Below are 14,449 nucleotides of genomic sequence, written 5' to 3'. Positions count from 1 at the left end.
CAATGCTTTGCAATTGAAATCAAGTACAAAAATAAAAGAGATGTTTTGGGTGCAATAAAAATGCAACTGTCCTTATAACCCTGAATTGAATTGTTGCATGCTTCCAAACAAGCTGTCTGTGTTGGTTCATTTCATATTAGGGAAGCATACACTAGTGTTTTCAAGTCATAGCATTTGTTTGCCTTATTTGTCGGTGTACAAATACGCTTCACTTAAAATATGCATCTAGAAAACTGCCTTCTAAACTAGTTTCTCCAAACCCAGAGACTAGTGTAGCTAAGAGTCCTCATCAGAAAATCTTCAGCATCTTCTTGCTGTGTAAAGCAGCTAATACAGGGACTCACAACTTGGTCAATGGGCAGAGAACAAGTGTCTGTGAAGGTACTCAGCCATACATGGGATACCTGTATCATGCCCTCTACCCACAGAGTACAGAGACCACCAAGAAAGAAGGGAAGTGGAAAGACTTTAAGACCCAGCAGTCAGGGAGTACTGGGGCAAAAGAGTGTCTTCTAGATTTGTGAGTCTTTTAAGATTTTTTATGATTACTTTTTAAGATAAATAATGAAATAATTGATTCTTTCTTTGTAATTGCAAATTGAAGTTTAGCAGTAAAGAGAAAGCGGCTGAGAAAATTACCTTGCTTACTTACACTTTGTTAATCTGTAACAGGTTGCTTAGTTACAAAGGAATTTAGTTGCCCAGGAACAGGAGGCAGCTGTGTTTACCTGAATAGGACATGTACAAGCTCAAGCCAGTTAACATTCCAACAGAGATGGGAGAGGGACACATGATCCTCCCTCCACTCCTAGCTGAGAAGCTATTAACAGCTGATGGCTGCGAAGGGGTCAAAAGTCCGTTTTCATTCAGGCTGAGAACCTTGATGCTTGACTCTGCTTTAAAGAATGCCTCCATACCTATACATGGATAGATGGGCCACCGTTGTTGAACTCAGTGGATCATTAAGAATAAAGAGGAGATGAAACTGGAAAAAAGATGTAGGGGAGACCAAGGACCAAAAATAATTTGTATATGCATGAAATTCTCAGAGAATAGGTAAAAATATATTTTAAAGAAAGCATTTGAATTCTAAAGCACCTGCAAAATTTTTACTTGAAGGACGAATCCAGTTGAAAGAGTCTCCGAAAACAGGCTGTCTGGAGTGGGTAATTGCATGTACTGCTTCTTCAAGAGCTCTCTGAGCAGAACAAATCGACACCTGCCAACTTCTGCCCTGCATGTCCCCAGCACTGGGCTACAGCCTTCTCAAGTTGAAGCAGTCGAGTCATTTAGATTTATTTTTGATGTGAATCAAACTTTCAAGATAGCACATGCCATAAAGAAAATTACACATTGCCTGTGGCCCACTTTAAAACTGGTACATTTACACAGTGGAATACTACTCAGCAATTAAAAACAAAAAAAAGGAAATCATGAAATTTGCAGGCAAATGGTGGGATCTAGAAAAGATCATCCTGAGTGAGGTATCCCAGAAGCAGAAAGACACACATGGTGTATACTCACTTATAAGTGGATAGTAGACATATATAATATAGGATAAACATACTAAAATCTGTACACTTAAAGAAGGAGAACCCTGGGTAAGATGATTAATCCTCATTCAGAAAGGCAAATGGCAGAAAGCAGGGAACAGGACAGGAGCCTACCACAGAGGGCCTCTGAAAGACTCTACCCAGCAGGGTATCAAAGCAGATGATGAGACTCAGCCAAACTTTGGGCAGAGTGCAGGGAATCTTATGAAAGAAGGAGTAGATAGAAAGACCTGGAGAGAACAAGAGCTCCACAAGGAGAGCAACAGAACCAAAAATTCTGGGCAAAGGTGTCATTTCTGAGACTGATTCTACAACTAACAATGATGCATGGAGATAACCTAGAACCCCTGCACAGATGTAGCCCATGGCAATTCAATGACCAAGTTGGTTCCCTAGTAATGGGAACAGAGACTGTCTCTGACATAAACTCAGTGGCTGGCTCTTTGATCACCTCCCCTTGGGAAGCTCCCCAGGGGAGCAGCCTTACCAGACCACAGAGGACAATACAGCCAGTCCTGATGAGACCTGATAGGCTAGGGTCAGATGGAAGGGAAGGAGGAACTCCCCTATCAGTGGACTTGGAGAGGGACATAGGAGGAGATGAAGGAGGGAGGGTGGAGTTGGGAGGAAATGATAGAGGGGGCTACAGCTGGGATACAAAATGAATGAACTGTAATTACTATTAAAGAAAAAGAAAAAAAAATGGAAAAAAAGCAGGCAGCATAGTATATGTCAGAGTCAGCCCTTGTTGGACTGGGGCGGGCCTTCTATTTTGAGGTGTTTCTGATTAAAATCTCGGAATTCTTACTGATGCCAATTCATAACAATATTCTCCCTTATAGACTATGAACATACCCACTATAAAAAAGAAAGATGTAGGGAATTTGGAGTGTTGAATGGATGGGATAGGTAAGGAGATCTTACTAGCCAAAAGCAAAGTGTAGTGTTGACGCAGGGGTGTTCCAAACAACATTTCAGCCCTAATAATCTTAGAACAAAGTCAAGGTAAGAAGTTGTTTCTGGGAAGTGGGGGTCATAGGTGTAGAGTTTCTGCTTGTTAGATGTATACTTCGTACTGACTGCTTGTCATCTTCATGAACATTATCCTCAAATTTAATGCACTATGTGTGTACAAGGGAAGTCTAGACAGCTAGGAAAAGGATAAAATTCTGTCACTGGGTGGTGAGATGGATTGAACTGGAGATTATTAAGTAAATTAAAACAAGTCACACAGAGAAAGGTAGGTGACACATAATCTCATTTAAGAAGCTGATCTCATTGAATGTTAAAGGAGAGTGACAGTGATTAGAGCTTGGGGTCAGGGAAGACTGGGGAAAGGTTCATCAGTGGCTCAAGCTACAATTAGACAGGAGGGAGAAGTCCTGTGTATTCTAACTAGACATAACAATTATGTTCTATACACTTCAAAGCTAAAGAAAAGTTTTTTTTTTTATTTTTCACCATAAGTTACAAACATTTCAGAGATAGATAATTTAACTTTAATCATTACACAAAGAGAGCACTCATTGAAACAGTACAGTAGGCCACTGACATGCACACTGCTCCCACTTTTATGTATCAGCTTTAAAACAAAATTTGAGGAACTGGAGAAACGACTTGATGGATAAGAGTGCTTATTGCTCTTGTAGAAAAGCCAAGTTTAGTTCCCAGGCAGCTCATGACCATATGTAACTGTGTCTTCAGGACTCTGTGGGAAGCTGCATTCATGTAAACACATACATAAAAATAAATATAAAACATAAAATTTAAGTTAATAATTATATATTTTAAGGTATTCAGAAGGTAGGTAAAATTGACCAGTTTTCCAAATGAGAAAATCAAGGTTGAGAATAATTAAGCAGTCAGTATCATCTGCCCAATAACCAGTTTTGTATACAGTTCTGTTTTTTTCCTCCTAACTTGTACACGCAGACACTTTAAACAGCCATCTGTAAGTATCCAGATAGGTAGAGGAGAATTTTGGAAGACTCATAAACCTCTTCCCATTAGGCTGGTTAATGCCCCTGTTGGTTATGTGCCTTTCTTAGCTCAAGCTACTGTGGCGAACTCATTACAAGGCCCTGTTTTTACAGATATGGACCTTAATAAAGATAAAATAGGGTAAGAAGATGGAAGATGGTTCATCTTCCATCACTCACCAAGAGGAAACTTAGGGGGTATCTTTGTCCTTTGTAGAATTAAGCTAAAATGAATCTGTGATATGTAAATGAATCCCTCAACTGTGTGATACTGTCTACAGTTTTATTCAAAAAGGGGACTCTCCAAGCCTATGATACATCATCTTTTGTGTGCCTGGCACCTTCTATCAGGAATCATATTAATCTGCTTAAACTAACAAGGATTAATTGCCTCAGCAAGGCAACCTGGCATAGAAATGATATATTGCCCAAACAGCTTGGAATTTGGCCACTCATAAATCTCATTTGCTTGTTGGTTTATTTCTGTGTCTCTTTCTCTGACAGATGTGTGCCCAATCATTGTGAGCATGGTGGGAAGTGCTCGCAAACATGGGACAGCTTCAAATGCACTTGTGATGAGACAGGATACAGCGGGGCCACCTGCCACAACTGTGAGTGCCAATTTATCTCACTTTCATCTTGTAATTGCTTGAGAACCATGGTCTTCAGCCACGCTTTACAGCATAGCAACCTGAATTACACACATCTCGCTTCACTTGATTCTGGGGGAAAAAAATCCTCAAGGTTTCATTCTAATTTTCCAAAAACTGTATTCTAGTTGTCAAAATGTATTCTGTCCTATCTAATGACTCCAAAGAGGGACAGACACATCCAACATTCCATATGTGACACTGGGATGCAGAGATTGAACTCACCTCTCGTGTCTAAAGCATGTTTGCCCAAAGAGATTGCTTGGGAATTGTGTTAGTGTAACGTCTCTAACTGGGCCTCATTCATCAACTCATCAGAGAGAGACAGACAGGGACACAGGATAATTTGAACGTTTAGTTTCTGGACAATGCTTGATACATGCTTATGTCCAAATTTTTGGTTACAATATTGGTAAAGCAATGTGTCAGACAGTGGAAGTGTTCATTGACATTACACCTAAAAAATAAAATCCTGAGAACACAATTTTTTAAAATATTGAAAGTATAAGGTAAGATGCAAAGATGACTAATAAATTAGAATTGTGCTTTGTTTCACATAGCATTATCATGAAAAGAAGTTAAAGAAAAGTTAAAACATTTAATTTGAGTATTTTCAAAAATTTCTAAGTCTGTAATATTAATTTTTCCAAAAGTGCTTTGATGTTTTTTTTTTTTTAAAGAGGTTTATCACAACATAGAGTTGGGAGAGAAAAGAGCCATCTGTTATGTGACATATGATTGAGTGTGTATATACATGATTATGTGTGCATTAGTGTGCACTCGTATGTATGTATATATAAGTACAGAAATCTACATCTGTGCTTTCATGTGTGCACATGTGTTTTTGTGCATGTGTCTGTGTGTGAGTATGCAAGATGTAGAGAAGAAGGAAAAGAAAGGGAAAAACAGATTCAACTTTGTCACAACTCCAGAACACAGAAAATCTCAAATCTAAATTCTCTAATTATACAGATTGATTACTCCTCATATTACTTTTATGAAATGACAAGCAAAATGTTCTCAGAGTAGTCTTGGGGATAGTAAAAGATGCAATATTGTTTCCTGTGCCTTTTCACGTTGTTACTTTAGTAATGTGCAGTAAGAAATCATGTTTAGATTGTACTATAAGTCTAAGTTAAGAAAAGCTGCTTATAATTCATCCTTCTTCACGTATAAACTTGTCTAGTGGGATTCTAAAAATCAAGTGATAAAGAGATTCATAGAAAAGCTGACACTGGGGCCAAAGGGATGCCTCTGCAGGTAAGAGGACTTGATGCCAATCCTGAGTTTGATCTCTGGTACTCACATCGTAAAAGGAGAAAACCACCTCCCAAAAGTTATCATCTGACTTCCCTGGATATCTGTGCATGTGTTCACACAAATACCCCACACATAGGCCTGTGTACACACGCAAACATACATGGTAAATCTAATAAAAGAATTTTTAAAAATAAAAGCTAACAATAATGGGGGAGATATGTAAGACTCAAAACATGCATAAAGATCGTCATTTCATGTTCAGGGCTGGAGAGATGGCTCGGGGATTGAGAGCACTGGCTGTTCTTTTAAAGAATCTAAGCTAGCCTCCCAGAACCCACATGGTAGCTTGCATGTAACTCAAGTTCCAGGGATTCTGGGGCCCTCCAGACTCTGCAGACACCAAGCATGCAGCTATTATACATACATGCATGCAGACAAAACAATCATACATATAATAAAAAAGTGAATACATCTTTTAAAAAGCTATTCATGATATTTAAATTATGTAACACAGGAAAATATTTTCATGAGTAAAAGCAATAATGAATTTACTTTAAAAAATTAAATTATAACTAAAGTTGTTTCTAATCAAACTTCTCCAAAGGTTGACTTCCAGTAGATATTCACTATGTAACTAAGTAACAACTCAGTAACTTTGGTCAAAATAGGAAACTCCCCTTTACCCATATATTTCATGTAGCGATTTATAAACACAGTGTTTAATCATGAGAGTTTGTGTTTGTAACTCTATCTAGAGTCAAAGAGCAAGAAATTGATTGTTTTGATAAATGTCTCCTCTCTCGTTGATTGTTTGATATTGAATTCACAGCTAATAATTTTGAAATAGTTGCTCCCATTACTAAAGACTGATTTATGAATACATACTATTAACTGAGTAGTTAAGTTTGACTTTGAGAGCAATAGCTGCAAGTGTCAGAATGACCCCGGATGTGTTCACAGCGGAATGAATGGCCGGCTCAAAATGCGAGAAAGGAAAATTACCTCAGGCACCTACCGTGACTTGGTACTCCATCCTGCTGGTCTTGTGTCCTGTGCTTCATCCTGCCAGTCTCTGTGTCTTACTACGTCATCCTGGTTTTCCCCATGTCCTGCGGCTCCATGCTGGTGGCACCCATGTTTTGGTGGTATTCCACCCTTTTTTGTCCTACGTCTTGGCACTCTGTCCTGATAGGCCCCATATCTTGCAGCTCCATCTTACTGGTCCCCATACCCTGGGGTTGAGTCTTGCTGGTTCTCAGGTCCTGGAGCAACTTTTTGCTGGTTCTTTGTTCTATGCTTGTTTCTGAAAAAGTCAAACCATTCATTTCCAGAACAAAAACTAGATTCCTTGTTGTATTTGTTCAACAGAGTAGGTATAAATGTGGCTGAATATCCAGCTATTACATGAGCATAAGTTAACAAGTCATTTTTTATTCTTTTATTATATATAATATAATGTATACATACATATATACAAACATACATATATACAAACACACACACACACACACACACACACACACACACACACACACACACATATATATATATATATATATATATATATATATATATCCTAATACTCCTAATAGGAACCAGTCAAAAATGAAGTGTAGAAAATTATTATATTTGTCATTATTTCTGAAGTGACTGAATGGTCAATTTTGATTGGCTACTAAGTCCTTGTCATGCTGTGTGCTCATCTGGAAAGTCTTGGGGTTACTCTGAGACTTCCTTACTCCTGTGAACTAAAGCTTTGCTTGAAGTCACTCCTACATCTTGAGGCCAAATTGGCTGACATATGAGCTGCTTATTCTGAGCACTAGGGTTTTTAATTTCATGGATACAAGTTGAATGTTACTGACCACAGTAGCTAACTAAAATGAAACAGAATGTTTGGTAGAGTTTCAACCCTTAAAATTAATCTACAATAGTATTTTGGGTCATTTTCTACACGGGTGCTGACCTGCTAAGGGAGAGGTAGGAATTTCTTGAGTCAGGACCTATAATCAACGCATTTGTGCCAGGTCACACGCCTGGCTTTTAACTTGTCTACCTCGCTTATTTATTGCACCCTTGACTGCTTAAGCTCTTTGAGCCAACTTGTTGTCATTGGTGAAAGGCCAGTGATAAAAGCGCCAGCATGATTAACTAAGATGGCACCTGGAGACAGGAAGGGCTTCGCCACAGGCAGCAACCAGTGTCTCTCTTTCATTCCACTCCTTTCAGAGGGACTGAGCTTTGTTTTGATCTTTTGTCATCCAGATCACACCATTTGTCCTTAACTGAGTGTTGCTACTCATCACTGACTGGCGTTTTTTTTGGCAGGTGGGGTATGCAGTGATTTATTGATTTAATGGCATCTTTCCCCAGAACTGAGGGACGACGGACTTTAAAGCTAATTTGGATACCTCTTACGCCTTAGTGTTTGTTTATTCATCAATATTACTTCTTTTCAGTAAGCTGTGCATAGTGCTCAGTAGATGTCTTCATTAACACACTAGCCCTGGATGCGAGAACGCCATTTTAGAAATGGTGAGACCATGGGATGCAGAAAGCTGGGGTTTTGTTAACCAAGACCAAGAGGAAATAGTTTGTGACAAATACCAAATACAATCAAGTCTTGCCATTCTATATATTTTTTTTCTTTGAAGATGGTCCATCTTAGTGACTTTTCAAAAAGCTACACAGCAGAAATGTGGACTATAATCCTCAAGGAAGGAGCCAGAAGAGTGATAGTGTGGCTGCTGGCTTGTTGCTGCGCTGACTTACCTCTAGTTCTCTAAATTCTAAGAATGTGTAAAACAAAACTCCGCACTTCCGGTGCGGCCTCCCTCTAATGGCTCTCCATAAACACACTTGAGCTGTCCCCAGGCTTCCTTCCCAGCACTCCTCATGCCCCTCAGGACCTAATTATCACCTCATTTTTCCACACGTGTTTCTTAAACTTTCAAGATTATAGTCCTTATTTACGTAAATTAAATCCAAGAAGCTAGTCTTATCTCTGGGCTTAGTAAGTTTCTTCCCTCCTGCTGGGGTACTTGGTCTTCTCTTAGGAATCAATCATCCTTCCGTATTCTATGATCATTCTATGGAATTGCCTTTACTTTCCCTTTAACATGTTGAACCCTTTAGGATATGCACCCAGCACAGGGCAGTAATAGAATCTGGGTCTTTGACAAAAACAAGCAATGTTTGGAAATGGAAAGTGTTAAGAACTTTTAAATGCGAGATATATATTCTGAGGTAAAATGCTTTCGGCCTAGCTGTTTGTTAAGGAGTCAATGCCACTGCTGTGGAAGTAATGAGAGACAAACTAGGGAACCTCGCATAGGTCCTTTCCAATTTTAAAATTGTGGATGTTCAGAGCTCAGAAATACGAAAACTGCAATAGGCGCTCTTGCTGCCGCACACCTGTATATAAAATCTTTCCCAGGCAGGGCCTTGCTAGGAGACCCAGCAGCTGCTGAGGCACCTATTCCACATCCTGTTGTCTGGAACAGTCACCTGGGGTCCGTGTGTTGGTAAAAATGAATCATACTGCACTGCACATCCATAATATACTGTTTATAATCCATTATACTCACTAGTAACTTTATTCAAAGCATCATATTTCAAAAAGCATGTAGCCTTATCTGCAACACTGGCATTAACTTAGAACACAATCAGATTTGCTGGCCTTTGGCCACCAGGGGCTTAAACAGTCTAGGAGTCAGTGATGACAACTTGGGATAATGCTACAAAACCAAGCAGTCATTGAGAGCCTTGTTATGTCTCCAAATAAAATTTAGATGTTCACAATTGCATTAGTTTCCTTGGCTACTGGTACATCTTCTGCTCAAGGTCCTGTTTAGTTTGGCTGGGTCTTTGGAAATCTAGTTTTCTATGATCTCTACTAGGGTTCTCATTTCCATTTGTGAGGTGTGTGCCCCCACCTTCAACTTACTCTTGGCCCACACCACTGTCCCTGTTGGAAAGCTGTTCACTTCACTGTCTCTGCGTTTCTATGTACTTTTCCCATCTTCCTCTGGACCTCAACTCGGTACTCAATGCCTTAGAAATACTGTTGACTGCAACTAGGAAAGGTACCTTACTCTAAGACATACAGCCTCTCTGAGTGGGAATGTTGCCTTTATATTTGTGCTTTGTTCATAATAGCCTTCTCTTTCACCTCATTAGTCTATAATCTTTGGAAGAAGGAGGTACCAGGTTTTGTCCACCATTTGGACAAATGCATTTATTATACTGGCGTACATATGTGTTAGGTGAATGTGCTCTGGATTTAAAGAAAAAAAAACAATGATTACAGAAATAGCTGGGATATTAAATCGTCATGAGAACTCACACAAAGGACCTCCGTATATCATCCGATGAACCCATCTTTTAAAATGATATTTGAATAGAATACTATGGCACGCCATGATTTTATTTCCATTCATCGAAACAGTTATAGGGTGCTGAGAAGCAAACTACAATGCAACAAAGACACGAAGTTTAACTCAAAGAATGTAGGCAGCTGTTGTGCTGGATGAGAGCCGAGTGACACCGAAATAGACATGGACAGGTTTAAACATGCTCACAGTCTCACGAATGACAAACGTTTGCTTTGAACTTGGTGAAATTCACATATAATGGACATCACAGACCTTTGATTCATCACAGTACCATGTGTCTATTCTTGAGAAGTCACAGACGGGAAAAACCCAAAACTAGCGTGAGACCGTGAGCTCCCCAAGAAGTGGTCCACTTTAAGCTTCCCACCTGCCTAACTTGCATTCTGGATACAACTGTCAGACACATTTTACAAATGTTCTTTTGTCACGTGAGCTTGGCGCATGATGTGGCTTTCAGTCACCCCCATATAGAGAGAAGCCAGGTCTGCCAGCACGGGCATGAGCTGCAGTGGAATCCCACGTGCCAGATTTCACCTACCTCCAACCTCACATAGTCTGTGACAGTCTAGGCTCTGTGGCTTTTGCCAAATTGCTTTAATTCCCTAAACATCAGCTCCCTCTTAGACATTCAGTGAATAATTGTTCGTTCTGAGATAAGATCTGTGTAGCCTAGGTTGCCCACTAGCTCAAGGTCCTCCTGCCTCAGCCTTCTAAACACTGGAATTTCAGGCACCAGCCAGTGTTTGTTGTTACATTCTGGCTTTTCTAATTTAATGTCTGTGTATGCAAACACACACACACAATGTATATGTGGATACACATATACTTAAATATGTATTGTTAAGTTTAGTAAGAAACATAGTCACATGACTAAATTTAAATGTAATTGTGATGTATTCATTGTGCATAGTGAAGGACTTCATATCAACTTTTTATACAAGTGGACCATGTAATCATCCTCTATAGCTGCCCCTTTCTCTCTCTCTATGATCTCATTATTCTTTGTTTGTTCTCTTACTCTTGTTTCTCTTTTCATGTCACACACATGCTACAGATAATCATGCATATTGTATACAAACACATATACATGATTTGTTTGTATCTATGTAAAATCTACTCTCCACAAATGAGAAAGGAACCAACTATCGTTTGCTTTCTGGATGTGGGTTATTTTGTTTGACATGATCTCCAGTTGCATCCATTTTGCTTCATGGTTGAGTAAAATTTCTGTGTGTGTGTGTGTGTGAGAGAGAGAGAGAGAGAGAGAGAGAGAGAGATATTTTCTTTATCGATTCATCAATTGCCAGACACAAACTGGTTCTGTACCTTGACTCTTGTGAATGGCCCTGGATTAAATATAGATGTGCACCCGCTGGCCAAGATGTGGGGGAAAGTGTTAGCACGAATGCAAATGAGTACAGCTACTACAAAAATGAGTTTGAAGGCTCCTCAAGAACCTGAAGCCAGCCTTGCTGTACAACCAGCAATACATTCTAATTTTTCAAACTTTTATTAGGCTGTTAAGTCTCCAAAACAGCTAACCAAATTCTGCATTGATTGTAAATTGCACAGGGATAAAAGTGACACTGATAGAGTCCTCGCTCGGTAGGTTCACCTGGTTTTCACATCAGTGAGTCTCAAGGGAAGAATCACAAATTGTTTCAATATTGAAGCCAGTGCCCTCTGAGAACACGGAAGGCATCCTCAGCTAATCAAAATGCTACACTGGCCAATTTGTAAGCATAAGTTGAAACTGTTTTTTCCAATTCTGACATAGTACTAAGCAGCTAGATTTTGCTTCTCTGGTAACAAGACAACACCACCAAAATCTTTCCACTTGCTTCCCATTCCATTCAAAACCGTGGCCTACTTCAGATGGTCCTTGTGTCCCTGTTATTAAACAAAGCTGTAGCAGAGTGCATCCCTACCACGCTCATCAACTGCAGCTGAATGTTTTACTCCCTGGAGTGCAGAAGGGAGGAGCTGCCATGACAATTAAGCAGCACCTTCCACAGAAGGGCTTTATGTTTTCAGTAAAATAAAGTGCTTATAACGTTAACTCATCCCCACAGCTGTTTACTGAGATAATTTGCTGTGCATATATTGAATCATACATTTATTTTTTTATGATAGGTATGGATTGTTTCAATATTTATAAACACAGAGACATGAAGAAGAGAGAATATTTAATATTTTATTTTTCTTTTTTTCCAATTTTAAGTTATTTTTATTACCTCCCATGTTATATTTTCTAATCATTTACTTTTTTATTCTGTTTCACCTGTTTTACTGTCTCCTTAGGAGATAGACAGGGAATCAGAGTGGAAGGAAAGAACCCCAGCATGATGCCAGAGGTTTCAACTTTTCATAGATTGCATACAGCTGAAATTTTAGTAAGGAGCTTGAGGAGACAAGATAGATAGCAAAGAGTAAAGAGCCCTTCAAAAGCATGAGGACCCAAGTTCAGATCTCCATAACCAACAGGAGATGAAGATATAATGGAATGTGCCTGTCATCCTGGTTCTGGGGGCACAAAGGAAGGGCATCCCTGGAGTGTTCTGTTCAACCAATCTTGCTAAATTGTAGGACTCCATTTTGGGTTTGACTCTGTCTCAAGAATATGGTGAAGACCAATAGAAGAAAGAGAAATGATATCAACATCTGACCTTCACAAGAATGTATGCACACATGTGGACACGCCCCCACACGGATTCAAACACACATATACACTAAGCACTTACATGCAAAATAGTTAAAAGGTGTTAATGCACCCTTGCTGACTTGCATATGTTCTCCAGCCTAAAAGCTCATTTTCTCACAGAAGATGAAGCACTTGAGTGAAGAGAAACAATGACAAATGGTGTCATTCCCGAAGTCACACTTATTACAAAAAAAAAAAAAAAAAAAAAAAAAAAAAGCAGCCACCTAAAAGTCCTTTCTGCACCTTGTCACCTGGTGTCTACAGGTAATGTGAATGGAAAGAAATGGGAATGTGCCATCTTTACAGAATGTCAGAGGGCAGCTTCAGGGCCATTCTGTCTTTCGGCTACAACCAAATAAATTACACTGGATTAAAATCGTGCAGGTCGTTTGCAGAAACACAGCCCAGGGACCTTTACCTTGCTAAGGCCACCCAAGTTTCAAGTTAATCCTTTTCTCTGTGCTTTGCTTTGGAACTCTGGCTAAGATTAAACATTGAGAAAAATGATTTAATTTCAGTTATACAAAGATGTGCAATATTTTCAAAACATGTTTTTTTTTTTTCCTTTCGTCTTTCTGCTTTAGAAAAGAAAAAGTTGATCTGCAAGTGCATATTAAAGAGCATTGTGCTGGGGAGACAGGCTGTCATCCTGTGAACCTCCCGCAGGCAATGATGTGCCAGGGCTGGCTCTGGAGGGAGTTGGCAGTGTACATTAAATCCCCCAGTAGTTTGAATCCCAATGGCCATCTTACCCAGGCTTCTGTGAGCAGAAAGGAATACAAAATACCCATCTCCGTGTGTTTGTCAAGTTAGCTCATGGGGGGAAGGAATAGAAAGCAAGAGACTAACTTAGTGTGAATAAATGAATGTGAGGAAACCTTGAGAGGCTTATACTGCTCAAGGAGTAGGAGGGAACTGAAATTGAGCATAACATGTATCTTGCCATAAGTCTTTTTAACTCCCCGTCAAAGAAAAGTATCTTTTGTTTCTATGTTCTCATTAGCCACCAACTTTTAAGATTAAGTTTGATTTAATTTGAGAACTTCATGCACATATTTAATGTGTTTTGATCACATCCATACCTACTCTCTCCCCCCAGCTCCTCCAAGACAGTTCTTCCACTGGGCCTCCCTTCCAACTTTATGTACTCTTTTGAAAATTATTATTATTTTACAATTTATTCACTTTCTATCCTGGTTGTAGCCCCTTTCCTCATCTCCTCTCAATCCCACCCTCCTTCACTCTTTTCTTCCCCACTTCCCTCCTCCCCATCTCCCTCCCCTAGTCCACTGAAAAGGGAAGTCTCCTTCCCTACTATCTGACCCTAGCCTATCAAGTCTCATCAGGACTGCATGGTTCCTCTTCCTCTGTGGGCTTGCTAGGTTGCCCCACCTGGCAGAAGTAATCAAGGAGCAGTCAACCAAGTTCATGTCAGTGACTGCCCTTACTAGGGAACCCGCATGGAGACTGAGCTACCTATGGGCTACATCTGAGCAGGGTTCTCGGTCTTCTCCATGCATGGTCCTTGGTTGGAGCATTGGTCTCTGCAGGATCTCTGGGTCCAAATTTTTTAGATTTGTTAGTCTCCTTTTGAAGCTCCTGTCCCCTCCAGGTCTTTCTATCTCCTCCTTCTTCCACAAGACTCCATGCTCTCTGCCTAAAATTTAGCTTTGAGTCTCTGCATCTGATTTGATCCCCTGCTGGGTGGGGTCTTTCAGAGGATGTCTGTGGTAGACTCCCATCCTATTCCCCTTTTCTGCCACTTCTGTTATCTATCCTCTTTGCCCTCTAAAAAAGAATTAAGCATCTTCCCTAGGGCCCTCCTTGTTGTTTAGCTTCTTTAGGTTTCATAGAGTTTGGTATGTTTATATTATATTATATTATATTATATTATATTATATTATATTATATT

At 39.7% G+C, this 14,449-nt stretch overlaps 1 protein-coding gene across 1 annotated transcript in view; it reads left to right on the top strand.

Moving 5' to 3' along the window:
* Positions 1–14,449, top strand: part of Cntnap2 (contactin associated protein 2) — a 2,205,170-nt gene that overhangs the window by 1,287,989 nt on the left and 902,732 nt on the right. The window contains 1 exon segment of the mRNA XM_055598313.1: positions 4,037–4,143. Coding sequence (XP_055454288.1) covers positions 4,037–4,143 — 107 coding nt within the window.

This window comes from Psammomys obesus, unplaced genomic scaffold (assembly GCF_907164565.1).
Source record: "Psammomys obesus unplaced genomic scaffold, mPsaObe1.curated_primary_1811, whole genome shotgun sequence".
NCBI lineage: Eukaryota > Metazoa > Chordata > Mammalia > Rodentia > Muridae > Psammomys > Psammomys obesus.
The sequence above is the reverse complement of the archived record's forward strand: the minus strand, read 5'-3'. Positions and strand labels throughout refer to the sequence as shown.